This window comes from Babylonia areolata, chromosome 16, assembly GCF_041734735.1.
Source record: "Babylonia areolata isolate BAREFJ2019XMU chromosome 16, ASM4173473v1, whole genome shotgun sequence".
Taxonomy (NCBI): Eukaryota; Metazoa; Mollusca; class Gastropoda; order Neogastropoda; family Buccinidae; genus Babylonia; species Babylonia areolata.
The window spans coordinates 21,925,007-21,940,006 of NC_134891.1; the positions used below are offsets into that span (position 1 = coordinate 21,925,007).

The 15,000-nt window shown below is 41.3% G+C and overlaps 1 protein-coding gene across 1 annotated transcript in view; it reads right to left on the minus strand.

The window, feature by feature from the left end:
* LOC143290924 (uncharacterized) overlaps positions 1-15,000 on the minus strand; it is a 43,250-nt gene that overhangs the window by 21,629 nt on the left and 6,621 nt on the right. Inside the window, exons 2-4 of the mRNA XM_076600490.1 lie at positions 14,200-15,000; positions 6,944-7,156; positions 4,357-4,536 (exon numbers count right to left, since the gene is read on the minus strand). The exon at positions 14,200-15,000 is cut by the window's right edge and continues 653 nt beyond it. Coding sequence (XP_076456605.1) covers positions 4,357-4,536; positions 6,944-7,156; positions 14,200-15,000 — 1,194 coding nt within the window. The remainder of the gene's footprint in view (positions 1-4,356; positions 4,537-6,943; positions 7,157-14,199) is intronic.

Sequence of the window (15,000 nt, forward strand, 5' to 3'; positions counted from 1 at the left end):
CACTCTTCCTCTCTCGACATCAACATGAAACCGTCAGTCTTCCTCTGTTGACATCAACATGAAACCATCAAACTCTTCCTCTGTCAACATCAACATGAAACCATCATACTCTTCTCTTCCTCTGTCAACATCAACATGGAACCGTCGCACTCTTCCTCTGTCAACATCAACATGAAACCATCATACTCTTCCTCTGTCAACATCAACATGAAACCGTCACTCTTCCTCTGTCAACATCAACATGAAACCGTCACACTCTTCCTCTGTCAACATCAACATGAAACTGTCACACTCTTCCTCTGTCAACATCAACATGAAACCATCACTCTTCTCTTCCTCTGTCAACATCAACATGAAACCGTCACACTCTTCCTCTGTCAACATCAACATGAAACCGTCACACTCTTCCTCTGTCAACATCAACATGAAACCGTCACACTCTTCCTCTGTCAACATCAACATGAAACCATCACACTCTTCCTCTGTCAACATCAACATGAAACCATCAAACTCTTCTCTCCCTCTGTCAACATCAACATGAAACCGTCACACTCTTCCTCTGTCAACATCAACATGAAACCACCAAACTCTTCCTCTGTCAACATCAACATGAAACCATCACACTTTTCCTCTGTCAACATCAACATGAAACCACCAAACTCTTCCTCTGTCAACATCAACATGAAACCGTCACACTCTTCCTCTGTCAACATCAACATGAAACCATCACACTCTTCCTCTGTCAACATCAACATGAAACTGTCACACTCTTCCTCTGTCAACATCAACATGAAACCATTACACTCTTCTCTTCCTCTGTCAACATCAACATGAAACCGTCACACTCTTCCTCTGTCAACATCAACATGAAACCATCACAGTCTTCCTCTGTTAACATCAACATGAAACCATCACAGTCTTCCTCTGTCAACATCAACATGAAACCGTCACACTCTTCCTCTGTCAACATGAAACCGTCACACTCTTCCTCTGTCAACATCAATATGAAACCGTCACACTCTTCCTCTGTCAACATCAACATGAAACCGTCACACTCTTCCTCTGTCAACATCAACATGAAACCGTCACACTCTTCCTATGTCAACATCAACATGAAACCGTCACACTCTTCCTCTGTCAACATCAACCTGAACTCATCAACCATGCTGCTTAACACATTCTTCCCCACAGCCACATGCCTGCTACCACTCACCTGGACCGGACCAGCGCTACATGAGACCACTGCAGTAAAAAACAAGAGAGGCAAGGCCTTCAAGACTCACTTATGATACACTTAACTCTCTCCATACGAACGGCGAAAGAGACGACGTTAACAGCGTTTCATCCCAATTACCATCATCAAAATATTGCAAGCGGAACGTTCTTATACTGAAGAGGTGAATGTTGACAAAGAATACCACAGTTCTGACGACGGAAGCTAAAGGTTGGGTCATTCAGACACCCACTGGACATCCGAAGGGGTCTGTGTAGAGGAGAAGAGAGGACTGGCCGTACTGAGTGAGTTAAAAAAAAGAATCGAATAGTTAAAATGTGTTCTGTATTTTGTTATTATAAAGCTTCACGTTAAAAAAAAAGAAAAAAAAAAAAGTCCTAACCAAATTCGAATTAAGTCCCCTAGCATTAATTACAGAGTAATTTCCCTTTTTTACTATCTGCACCAAAAACGTTTGCAAAATAAATAAAACTTCCATGCTTAGCAAAAGAAGTTCCTGTTTGAGCAAAAAATGAAAATAATGACTGCTCTTGTTGTTGGGTCAGAATATCAGATCAAAGTGCCAAGTTTAGAGAATACAAAAAATATAAATATAACAGTAAATGCAGTTTGCATATAATTAGGCTTCATTTTTTATTTTTTTGTGCCCATCCCAGAGGTGCAATATTGTTTTAAACATGATGACTGGAAAGGACTGAATGTTTCCTATTTTTATGCCTAATTTGGTGTCAACTGACAAAAGTATTTGCAGAGAAAATGTCAATGTTAAAGTTTACCACTGACACACACACACACACAGACAACCAAACACCGGGTTAAAACATAGACTCACTTTGTTTACACAAGTGAGTCAAAAAAAAGTAGGGTTGTTCACTAAAACAGAGAAAATCAATGGAGAATTATTCATTCAATCCCTCAAACAAAGCCTCGTTTTCATGCTCCTGGAAACACCAACTGTACCACGCAAGAATATACGAAATCTGAATTGTGTATTGGTATGAGAATACTCGTTCCAGGTCCACAGCAGAACTCTTCTTCTTCTTCTTCTTCTTTGTTCATGGGCTGCAACTCCCTCGTTCACTCGTATGTACGCAAGTGGGCTTTTACGTGTATGACCGTTTTTAACCCACCATGTAGGCAGCCATATTCCACTTTCGGGGGTCACAGCCGAAGTAATTATGGTATGAGATAACTCGCACCTGGAGTAGAATGAGAGCAAGCAATGCTCTGATGTCAAACTTTGTTTCAATACAAATATTACAATGGTTTCAATTTCTTTACATAATATGTATATATGAAATTATATATATACATAAAACTGCAAGCAAAAGTAACTGACTTCAACACTATTTCCGTCTGTGTCCACTCATGTCAACGTGGAGCAAAAAACAGTTGACAGATTTCAGTATGGCAAGGATATCCTGCTGAGGCTGTATACATCCTGTACTGTACTGTACTATACTGTACTGCACTGTACTGTACTGTACTGTGCTGTATTCTATTCTGTTCTCTCCTATTTCACTGTAGCTCATTGTATTCTGCTGTAATGTGTTCTATCATATTACACTACTCTCACGTTCTATCTACTTATCTTACCCTGTGTGTAGGTGTCTCATACACCATACACAGACAAACAGACATACAAACACACACACACACACACACACACACACTCCTGCATACAGAGTAGACACACGACAGAGAGTTCTGATGTTTTTTAAGTCACCTTTGCTTTTTACTGAATAATTTCAGGCACTATAAGCAGCAATTTCTACTGGAAATTGCACCACAGTATAAAAGTTATGTCTGATAGTCAGTCACGTCCGACTATGACCATCAGAACAGCAGAGGAGGCAACTGCTGTCACATATCTGAGCGAAAATTCAATTACGGTGGAGAGTATCTTGTCAAAATTACATCCCCACTCTCTCTCGGCCATAGAGGGTTTTTGGACAGTTGGCGTTGGGATGGTTCCCAAAGGCCAACTATCCCCCAAGGCTGCTGCACTAAGAGCCAGTGCAATTTTGCCTCCTAGTTTGAGAGTCATAGTCCTTCACAAAAAGACTAAGCTGTAAATGATTTCCCATCGCAATGGAGAAACCATTGAAATACAGCTCTTGCTTTCTTCTTCTTCTTCTTCTTTGTTCGTGGGCTGCAACTCCCACTTTCACTCGTGTACATGTACATGAGCAGGCTTTTACATGTATGACCATTCTTACCCTGCTATGTAGGCAGCCATACACCGTTTTCGGGGGCAGCTCTCACTTTGAAAGTTAGGCATGATCACTATCATGGCAACCACACACAAGTTCGGTCCGTAAGCCGCGACTTTTTCTCCCAGCTTCAACCTCTGTGGCTTATACAATGATGCGGCTTATCTGTGGATTTTAACGATCCTGGTAGTGTCACGTTCTCATCTATTCTTAGCTGCCCTTCAACTCACCAAAATCATAATTTCTGTCCATGAATTTTTGGGTGAGCTTCAGGTTAGTGTGCTAACTGTTCACGTTTGAAAAATCAAATCCACACACATTAAAGCCTTCAGATCAGCATTCAGTTCTACTCTGCTCAAGCGCACACCCTCATCATGCCGAAAACGCGACGTAATGCCTATGATGCAGCCTTCAAATTGAAGGCGATCGACCTAGCAGATGACAGTGCAAGTGACGAACCAGCAGGAACCTCTACCTTGCGTTCATGTTCATCAAGTGAAAGTGAGGCTAAGTCAGTGACAAGATGGCGGAGGAAGCTGTGCTGGTTCTCTTCAACTCGGACACTGAAGACAAAGACGAAGATTTCAGTGGATTATTTTCGTTTTTTGTTTGTTTGTTTTTTGTTGTTGTTATTTTGTTTTGTTTTTCTTGGTGGCACTAACAGTATTTTCGCTTGCTTTTCTTTGTGTTGTTTCCGCTACTGTTTATTTCATAACCTACAGTATTGACAGCTTTTCTGTAGTATCGGTATGTGTTCCGGTACCGGTAATAAGTGTGGCCTATAAGCCAGTGCAGCTTATGTGTGTATGAAGTTCAATTTTTTTCCAAATTTAGCGGATGCAGCTTATACACCAGCGCGCTCAATAGACTGAACTTTACGGTACATGTACATGTTCACAACCCACTCACCGTACACACTGGAGGAGAAGCGGTGATACTCTTTGGAGCTGTTCTGCCGTTTGATGAGACACTTGCGGCGCGACACGTACTCCTTCTTGAACTCCTTCTCTGACAGCGTGGTGGACGTGGAGTCTGATCGCTTGTGGGAGATGTAGAGGCGTGGGGAGGGGCTCTTCTGTGGCCGCTCTTCTGCACAGGGCGTCACATGCATGAAGGCGTTAATCGTTAGAATAATGATAATAAGAGTAATAATTCGATATGATGACGATGATGGTGCTGATGTCAACAACAACAATAATAATATGAACGATGATGATGATGATGATAATAATAATAACAATAACAATAATAACAATGACACCACTACTGTTACTACTACTACTATTACTATTACTACTACTACTACTACTAATGATAAAAATAATAATAGTATCATTATCATTATGAATAATGATGATGATGATGGTAAAGACAGAAATTAGAAAAGAATAGATTAGAATACTGAATAGAATAGAATATGTCTTTATTACCAAATGTACCAAGGTCATAAAGTATACTGGAGGTGGGGGAGGGGGTAGCATATAGAAAGGTACAAACATAAATCAAAAATCATACACAAACACAGATCTATACAGTATGATTTGGACACATGCATGTGCGTATCAATACAAGAACTTCTGCATGCACACTCACACACATGTGCACACACACACACACACACACACACACACACACACACACACACTATGTACTGTCACTTAAACAATACACAAATGCATTAATATCAAGAAGTGGCAAATCCCAGCAAAAAAAAAAAAAAAAAAAAAATCTTCCATCTAACTCCAAACTTGGAAAAACATCCTTGCTGTCTTTGGCATCGCAGAAAACATGCAGGCTCACACCACTGTCTACCAGAATGACATATTTCTTCAGATCACCTGTTGCCCCCTCACTTTTACCTTCGTTTGTTTCCTAACATCTGTCTGTCTGAACACTGCTTTGCAATCCAGAGAAGACTGCGCAGAACATACTTATATTCTGTGATGGGCTTGCCGATATTTCATTTATTTGTGTGTGCCGGCAGGAAGACAGGATTTTAGGAATGGGTGCGTGTGTTAGCTTTGTGTATGTGTGTGTGTGTGTGTGTGTGTGTGTGTGTGTGCGTGTATGTATGCGTGCTTGCGTTGTGTGTGTGCGTATGGTTGCGTGAGCGAGGAGGTGTGTGTGTATGTGTGTTGACTTTTTCAACGTAATTTTCCCTGATCCAAAATAGTGCAAGTGCACACACACACACACAGACACACACACACACATGCGTGTTTGCTTGAACAGGAAACATTTCCTTTGCAGCAGTCAAAGACACAACAACAACAACAACACACACAGACACGCACACACGCACACGCACGCACATACACACACTCACACACACACACACATTAAAGGAGCTAATACTTTTACTGTTAGTGACAACATCATGCTCAGACTCAAAGGTAAGAAAGGCATTTTCAAAAGCACAGCTGTGTGTATTTAAAAATATACACACATGGTGATATCATAGATCTCTCTCTCTCTCTCTCTCTCTCTGTCTCTCTCTCTCGCACAGGACCATAAAGCATATTAAAACATTTTAAATGTTCTTGGACTTGGGATCACATGGTAAAAAATCTTGGGTTTCAGACATTAGGGAGTTTTTGTTTGAAAATGGTTCTGGTTTTGTATGGGTAAACCAAGGTGCTGAAAACATAATTTATGCTTTTTTTTAAAAAAAGAACTACATCAAAAGACTGACTGATACTAAACGGCAGAACTGGGACGAGCATCTGCAGAGCAGTGAGAGATATTCTTTTTACAGAACGTTTAAATCATCTACGAATTGTGAACAGTATCTTTTACTTGACACTGACAGACATATAAAATGTTGTTCGACAAGATTTAGACATGGAATATCGGACATCGCGGTGCAAAATAATGGATATAAAATTCATACAGGTGCAAATTTGCTGTGTCCTCTATAGAAAAAATGAAAATGACGATGAACAGCGTTTTCTGCTTTGTTGTCAAGCTTTTCGTGAATGACGTCTTCAGTGTATTCCACAAAAATATTGTCAATGCCCTTCTTTGTTACGGACTGCTCTGCTTATGGCAAATCAAAGGGAACCAAAAGTCAGAAACGTGTGTATGTATTTATATACAGCCTTTAAGTTACGTGCCATGATGCAAAGCTGAATCAACTGTTCACAATGTGCTTTCGTTATGTTTTTCTGTCAGTATGATTATCACTACTTGAATAAGCCATTCTGCATATTCATGTGAATTGTTTAAATTCATATTTACTGTACCCCCTTCAGAAGGGGCCACGGCCTCGAGTTCTCTCGTACAGTTACACAGAGTGTGAGTACAATACACACACACACTGTATGCAAGCACGTAATGTACACAGGCATGAATGCACAGGTGCGTAGAACACACACACACCTGTGTACATGTGCATATGCAGTGTGTAACAGTCACACACACACACACACACACACACACACACACACACACACACACACACAAGGTGTATGACAACTGTGTTTTAAATTCAACACACCTGAAGCGACCTTGGGACTAGGAGTTCGGCTACAGTCCGTCATATCTGTTGACCAACTGGATGACCTTGAAGCTCCAGATGATCTTGAGGCTGCTGATGACCTTGACGCAGAGGACAGTCGAGATTCGTTGACGGCAGGAAAAGCTAACTCCACCTGGCCATCATCATCAATGCGGATCCAGTTGGATCGACGAAAACTCTCGGCGTACACCCCTGAAAAAAATGTTTTTTGAGATAACTGGTGCTTCAAGCATTTGGTGGTAAACCAGTTCAGAGCCAGGGACTTTTGTTTAGAAAACAGTGCTCTCCCCTAGCCAAGGAATTCAGAGGACTGAGGGGGTGATACATTGTTGTTGGTTTTTTTTTCAAATTCTGGTACAAAAACTATACAAGGTAGTGATGATACGGAAGCAAAAATAAACATTTTTGTGACAGAAAATGAATTGGATTCTGATTCTGAGCTTTTCACCATTTATTTTGATTGTAGATAACTATTCAAGCATTTCAAAGTGAAATTGATGGGCGCAATAGCCGAGTGGTTAAAGCGTTGTATTTAAAAATGTACGAAGCCTTGGACTTTCAATCTGAGGGTCCCAGGTTCGAATCACGGTGACGGCACCTAGTGGGTAAAGGGTGGAGATTTTTACGATCTCCCAGGTCAACCTATGTGCAGACCTGCTAGTGCCTGAACCCCCTTCATGTGTATATGCAAGCAGAAGATCAAATACGCACGTTAAAGATCCTGTAATCTATGTCAGCATTCAGTGGGTTATGGAAACAAGAACATACCCAGCATGCACACCCCCGAAAACGGAGTATGGCTGCCTACATGGCAGGGTAAAAATGGTCATACATGTAAAAGCTCACTCGTGTGCATACGAGTAAACGCAGAAGAAGATGTTGATAATTTTTGTGAAGCCCAAAAAAGTCCAATACGACCTCCATAGAATGACATCTGAAAGCAAACAAACAAAATACAACTGGAAATAGCATGCTTATAGTCAGATTAGTCATCATACCTGCAGAAGAAAGGAAAACAGGCGATAATAATCACAATGCTTGTAAACATGTAAGTGATCAACTGTCCCAGCAATGACAACAGAGGGTTCTGTCAAAATGAACAGTCAATCAAGTTGTTCTCAGAAACTAAACAAACTTTTTTTTTTTTTTTTTTTTTTTTACACCAATGAACGTTCCCGGCACAGAGGGGGTAGCTCTTCGATGGCACTTTCTGCTTCCTGGTTGCAATTCTGCCAGCGAAGTGTCTGCTGTGCATCCAGTTTGTCTGCTCTAACCTGACAACTGAGCATATAATTTTTCACTGTAGCTTGATGAAGCCTTTTGTACACGAAAGTGTGTCTTCACAAGTGACTGAGAACGTTGATGTTTTTTGACTTTTTGCATTCATTATCAGTTGTTTCGCTTGTCAGTTTAACGACTTCTCTTTTATGAAGTCCTTTAAGTAATTTCCTGTAACTGTATTTAGAGTGTTTTTTGTTTGTTTTGCTTTTCTTCCAAATTCCACCCACATTTTTACCCTCATTTGCCCAGTTTCCCCCAACCCTCCATTCATCCACATCTCCCACCCCTTCTAACCGATAATACTCAGATGTATTCATAAATACTTTAACAAAATGTCTTCAATCACCGATATGTGTGACGGGACATTAAACATAAACAAAAATTCCTCCTCTGCTCTACAAAGGAGTCAGTCCTGCCAGACGAACACTGTGAAAGACGGCTGAGTTAAGTCACGGACACGCCCCTTTGCCACACCTTCTGTCTGGTCTTTGACCAATCGTCTAACACCACTCCATTCTCCCTCCTCCCCCTCTTCTCAAATTATGCGAAAGTAATGCACCATTACTGCCAGTCATTGTCATCTGCTCTATAACTGATGACTGATCGGAGAGATGGACAAAGCGTCGAAAATTGCTGTCAGTTTTGTCACTGTCGTTGTCATCATCTTTGAGTTCAAACCAATCATCAGACAAAAGAGATGCATCTCGTTATTATCAAACGTAATCTCTGGCACAGCCTGCACTGGTATGTAAATCCGTTGACTGGGACCACTGTATCAACTAGTCAAAGTTTCCAACATTATTTCTGCACATAAATGAACTTCCTCTTTCGCTTCGTCAAGTCTCCACACTCAGCTCTTTCAAGTCTGGCCTTAAAACCCACCTCTTCCCAAAACAGCCTCCCTTCCCTGCCTCTTCCTTGCCTTCAGTTTCTCCAGTTTTAGAGTTATGCATGCGTGTGAATGACTGGTGCAAAAGCGTTTTTGATTTGTCTCTGCACAAGATTCAGCGCTATATAAATACCATCATTATTATTATCATCATTATTATCATTATTATTACATAACGTAAACCCACTTTTAAGGCACACTCGACAAAAGTCCAGTAAGTGAAACATTATCCAGAAGAAAGGTGTCCTTTACCTAAAGTATGCTCATTTAATGAGTATGTTTATAATCCAGACACATTAAACTGACTGTTCAGATTCTGTTCATGTTCAGTGAACCAAACTCTGATTAAGGAAAAATCAGAATAGATGCAAGACGTCAGTGGATGTTTCATAGGCAGTACGGCAAACTTTTTTTTTTTTCTTTTTTTTTTTTGTAGAATGTCAGCTGACGTCTTAATTAGACTAAAAGGCACTCAACTGGTTAAGGTCTGTGTTTATACAAACTTTCTTCCTTTTTTTTTTTTTCTTTTTTTCTTTTTTTGATGGAGGAGGGGATAAAGTATGTCAGTCACAGAGACAACCATAAAATATGCAAAGAAACTGATAGGCAGTTTCCATTTCTAATTTTTTTTTCCCCTTGAACATAATATTTTACCTATCTTCTCAACAACAAACTGGCTATATGATAGTATATGAAGCACAGATCAAGAGACTATTTGTGTGTGTGTGTGTGTGTGTGTGTGTGTGTGTGTGTGCGCGCGCGCGCGCGCACGCACGCGCGCGTTTGCTGTGTCTGTCTGTCTGTCTGTCTGTGTGTGTGTGCGTGCGTGCGTGCGTGCGTGCGTGCGTGCATGTCTGTGTCTGTGTGTGTCTCTGTGTGTGCCTTATCTTGAAGTTGAAGAACAAGCAGTCATTTAATTTCAAACGGACAGATATAGATAAGATAAAATAAGATAAGATAAGAAAAGAATAACTTTATTATCTCCAACTGGAGAAATTTGGTCAGGTGCATTATCACAACATAGACAAATAAACAACATGGGGACCATAACTGTAAAAGTCAACAACAGCTTTTACGAATATTACAAAGATACAAATGTAAAAAATATCTTATACACCGTTTCATACATACATCCACACACTGCAGGTAATAACTAGTATTCTTAATGTAAAAACAGAAAGAATTAAGAAACATTATTTGAATATAATTATAAACATAGCCTACTATACTGCACATTGATTATAATAGACAGATAAGATAAGAATAAAGATACGTTACGGAAAACCACAACCAGATAATCAGCACACACCCCACCCATCCACCCCCCACCCATCCCACACACATGGATTACTTGATTAAACAAGAGTATTAAACATATGTTCTCAAATAAAAACATTTCACATATTCACTTTTTAAAACATTGCAATTAATTATTACATCGTAATTATTAACAGAAATATATTTTGAATAGGGACGTTAGCATTAGACATATTCCATTGTACATTCATCCTACATATTGCACATTATTCCTCCTACATATTGCACATTCATTATAACCAATTGTCACGTTTTTAAGCTCAGTAAACACACACACACACACACACACACACACACACACACAGAGTTCTCAAGAATTTAAAAGGTGGATTGAACGTGGAATAAAAGTCTTCAGAGCTCTGGATTTCAACTTAAAAGTTCTGTAGCGTCGTCCTGATGGCAATAGCTAATAATACTTTGCTAAAATATGGGTGTCGTCAGTTGCTATCTGCCTGCTTTTTTTAACCACTCGACTTTCATACAGCTCTTGCATACTAGCTTGTTTCACTCCCACAATTTTACTGCATACACTCATGACATTGTTCAATACACGCTTACTCCTCACTCCCAAACTTCCATACCAGCACATAAATGAAACTGTGAGCACGGACTCGATACAACATTGTTAATAACTTTGAAGAATATTTGAATTTATACCAACATTTCTAAGCTTCTGTAAACAAAAAATTCTAGATTGACATTTCTTATGAATGGAATCAACATTTCTGTCAAAAGTCAGCTTGTTATCTAAGATGGTCCCTAAATATCTATATTCATTGACCCTCTCCACTGTTTGACCATCAATAACAAGGTTAGCTACAGGCAAGGGGTCTTTCTGAAAATCTATTAACATTTCTTTGTTTTCAATACGTTGAGATCCAGACAGTTTTTCTCACACCAAGAACAGAACTTTTTAATTTCACTGAAATAAATAGCATCAGTGTGGGACAGATCTTCAATTGCTGAATCATCAGAATATTTAATGACAGGAGTTTCCTCCGTGCCTCTGCAGTCATTTGTGTACAGTGTAAAAAGAACAGGGGACAGCACTGTACCTTGGGGTGCACCAGTAGAAGTAGATTTTAGAGAAGAGTGGGCAGAATGAAAGCGGACGGACTGAGTTCTATTGAGAAGAAAACTTACTATCCAAAGAGTAAGCTTCGGATCAACATCCATGCCTAGCAGTTTGAGGGCAAGGAGATGAGGTTGTATTGTGTTAAAAGCAGAAGAGAAGTCAACAAAAAGGATACGAACAAAAGATCCCGTGTTATTCAAATGAAGGAAAGCATTATGAAGGAGAGTTAGGATAGCATCGTCAGTACTTCTGTGTGCTTTATAAGCAAAACTGAAGAGAGTCAAGCTGCTGTTCAGTGAAAGAAAGAAGATGGCGGAGAATAATTTTTTCAAACATTTCATCACTACTGAAGTCAGGGCAACAGGACGGTAATCATTTAGTGCGGCTGGGTTCTTTTTCTTGGGGATAGGGCAGATAGTAGATTTTTTCCAGATGCTGGGGACAGAGCAGTCCTTCAGAGACCAGTTGAAAATTGTACAGAACACATCACGCAACTGGGAAGCACATGTTTTCAATAATTTTCCGCAGATATTGTCGGGGCCAATTGCCTTCGTGACATTCAGTTTTAAAAATAAAGATTCAACAACTTTTGCATCGATCTCAAAGTCCTCGCATGTGTTCCCATCTTTGATCTTTTCCTGCAACTGTGAGATAACACTATCCAGTTCCCTTCCCAGATAGAGAGTCAAAAACACTTGTGAACCTCTGCAGCCTGAGATTGTTTCTGGTTTATCTGAAGGGTGTTAACGTTTATCAGTTAGTAGTACTAGTAGAAAAGCAAGGCGTTACCTCCAGGCTACAGTAATGTCAAGGTCAAATGAAACAAAACAACAGATTTTTCAACAGTATTTTTTTGTTGTTGTTGTGGGTTTTTTTTTGCATTCACTACCAGTCAAAGTGGCATTGAAAGTGGTTCACACACACACACACACACACACACACACACACACACACACACAGAGTAACACATGTGCAAACATATAAGGTGTACCTTGTGACTTATGCACACATGCTTGCATGCTAGTATGTACACATACATGATACACACAGATACTATATATGTGCTCACATGCTTACAGATACACACACAAACAAAAGTATACACATACTAAGGTTTCACACACACACACACACACACACACACACACACACAGGTACACACACACACACACACACAAGTACACACACACACAAGTACACACACACACGCGTGCACACACGCACGCGCGCGCACACGCGCACACGCGCACACACGCACACACACACACACACACATACACAAAAATTTTTTTTTTTTAATACAGATCTATAAAATATAAAATTTAAAAAAACAAGAATCTACCAACATCAAACCAACAAGACTCACCAACATCACATCAACAAGACTCACCAACATCACACATCCACAAGACTCACCAGCATCACACCAACAAGACTCACCAGCATCACACCAACAAGACTCGCCAACATCACACCAACAAGACTCACCAACATCACACCAACAACACTCACCAACATCACACCAACATCACTCACCAACATCACATCAACAAGACTCACCAACATCACATCTACAAGACTCACCAACATCACACATCCACAAGACTCACCAACATCACACATTCACAAGACTCACCAACATCACATCAACGAGACTCACCGACAACACACAAACAAGACTCACCAACATCACATCAATGAGACTCACCAACATCACACATCCGCAAGACTCACCAACATCACACCAACAAGACTCACTAACATCACACATCCGGAAGACTCACCAACATCACACCAACATGACTCACAAGCATCACATCAACAAGACTCACCAACATCACATCAACAAGACTCACCAGCATCACACCAACAACACTCACCAACATCACACCAACAACATTCACCACCATCACATCAATAAGGCTCACCAACATCACATCTACAAGACTCACTAACATCACACATCCACAAGACTCACCAACATCACACATTCACAAGACTCACCAACATCACATCAACGAGACTCACCGACTACACACAAACAAGACTCACCAACATCACACCAACAAGACACACCAACATCACACCAACAAGACACACCAACATCACACATCCACAAGACTCACCAACATCACACCAACATGACTCACCAGCACCACATCAACAAGACTCACCAACATGACATCACAAGACTCATCATGTCAACAAGAACTCAAGAACATCACACAGACAAGCCTCTCCAACATGGCCTAGAGGTAACATGATTGCCTAGGAAGCGAGAGACTTTGAGCGTGCTGGTTCAAATCCCATTGTCTCCAGTATTTTCTCCCCCTCCACTAGACCTTGAGGGGTGGTCTGGACGCTATGCGCTAGTCATTCGGATGAGACGATAAACCCACGTCCCATGTGCAGCATGCACTTTGCGCAAGTGAAAGAACCCACGGCAACAAAAGGGTTGTCCCAGGCAAATTTCTGTAGAAAAAAATCACTTCGATAGGAAAACAAATAAAATTGCAGACAGAAAAAATACCCCAAAAATGGGTGGCGCTCTTAAAAACAGCAGCGCACTCTCCCTGGGGGAGAGCAGCCCAAATTTCATACAGAGAAATCTGTTGTGAAAAAAAGGAGTCATACATCACAATACAATACAACATCACACCAACATGAACTCACCAGCATCTTCATCCGAAGAGTCTCCACTTCCCTCCTCCTCCTCCACGATGGAACCCTGCTTGGAGAGATGCCGCCTTCGCAGCCTGATTGCTGCTCCATCCTCCTCCGACGTCGCACATTCCACACGGTCCTTGCTCGTCCCCTGATCACCTGGGCCCGTCTCACCGTTGTTGGCTGCTGCTGCGTCATCCCTCGTCGTGCTCTGCTCTGCTTTTGTGCCCACGCTGTCCGTGATGGAGCTGAACCCAGAATCTCCCTCACCCACTTCAGCAGCCCGGCACTCACCTCGATGCTCGTGGTCGCAGAGATGTGATTCATGCTCATCGACGCTCAGCATCAGCGTGCGTGTGCACCGAGTCTTTGTGGTGTTAGGACCAGTGCTGCAGCAGCTGCCTTTATCAGAGGGCAGAAACACACTGTCTGTGGAAGGAAGGAAACCAAACGCAGAGCTGACGAGAGCGGTGTCCGTGGAGCGCCTGTTCAGCGTGTGTCTGTTTGGTCGCATGATCACTTCCTCCTCCTCCTCCTCCTCTTCTTCTTTCTTGCCGGTGTGTGCAGGGGGGGCGACATGTACCGTGATGATACATTTGTGCTTAGGAACAGAGGATCCTTTACATGACTCTCCCTTTACTGACAGACGGCCTGCGTCTGCACTGGAAACTGGGTCTTCACATTTCATGGAGTCTGTGCTGCCCATTCCGCATTCGCTGTTGTCCAAAATCTCAGATTTTGTGTCCATTTCCTGAGTGCCACTGTGGTTCATGTTTTCACAGTCTGATGTTATCTGCCCTTGCCCGTTGA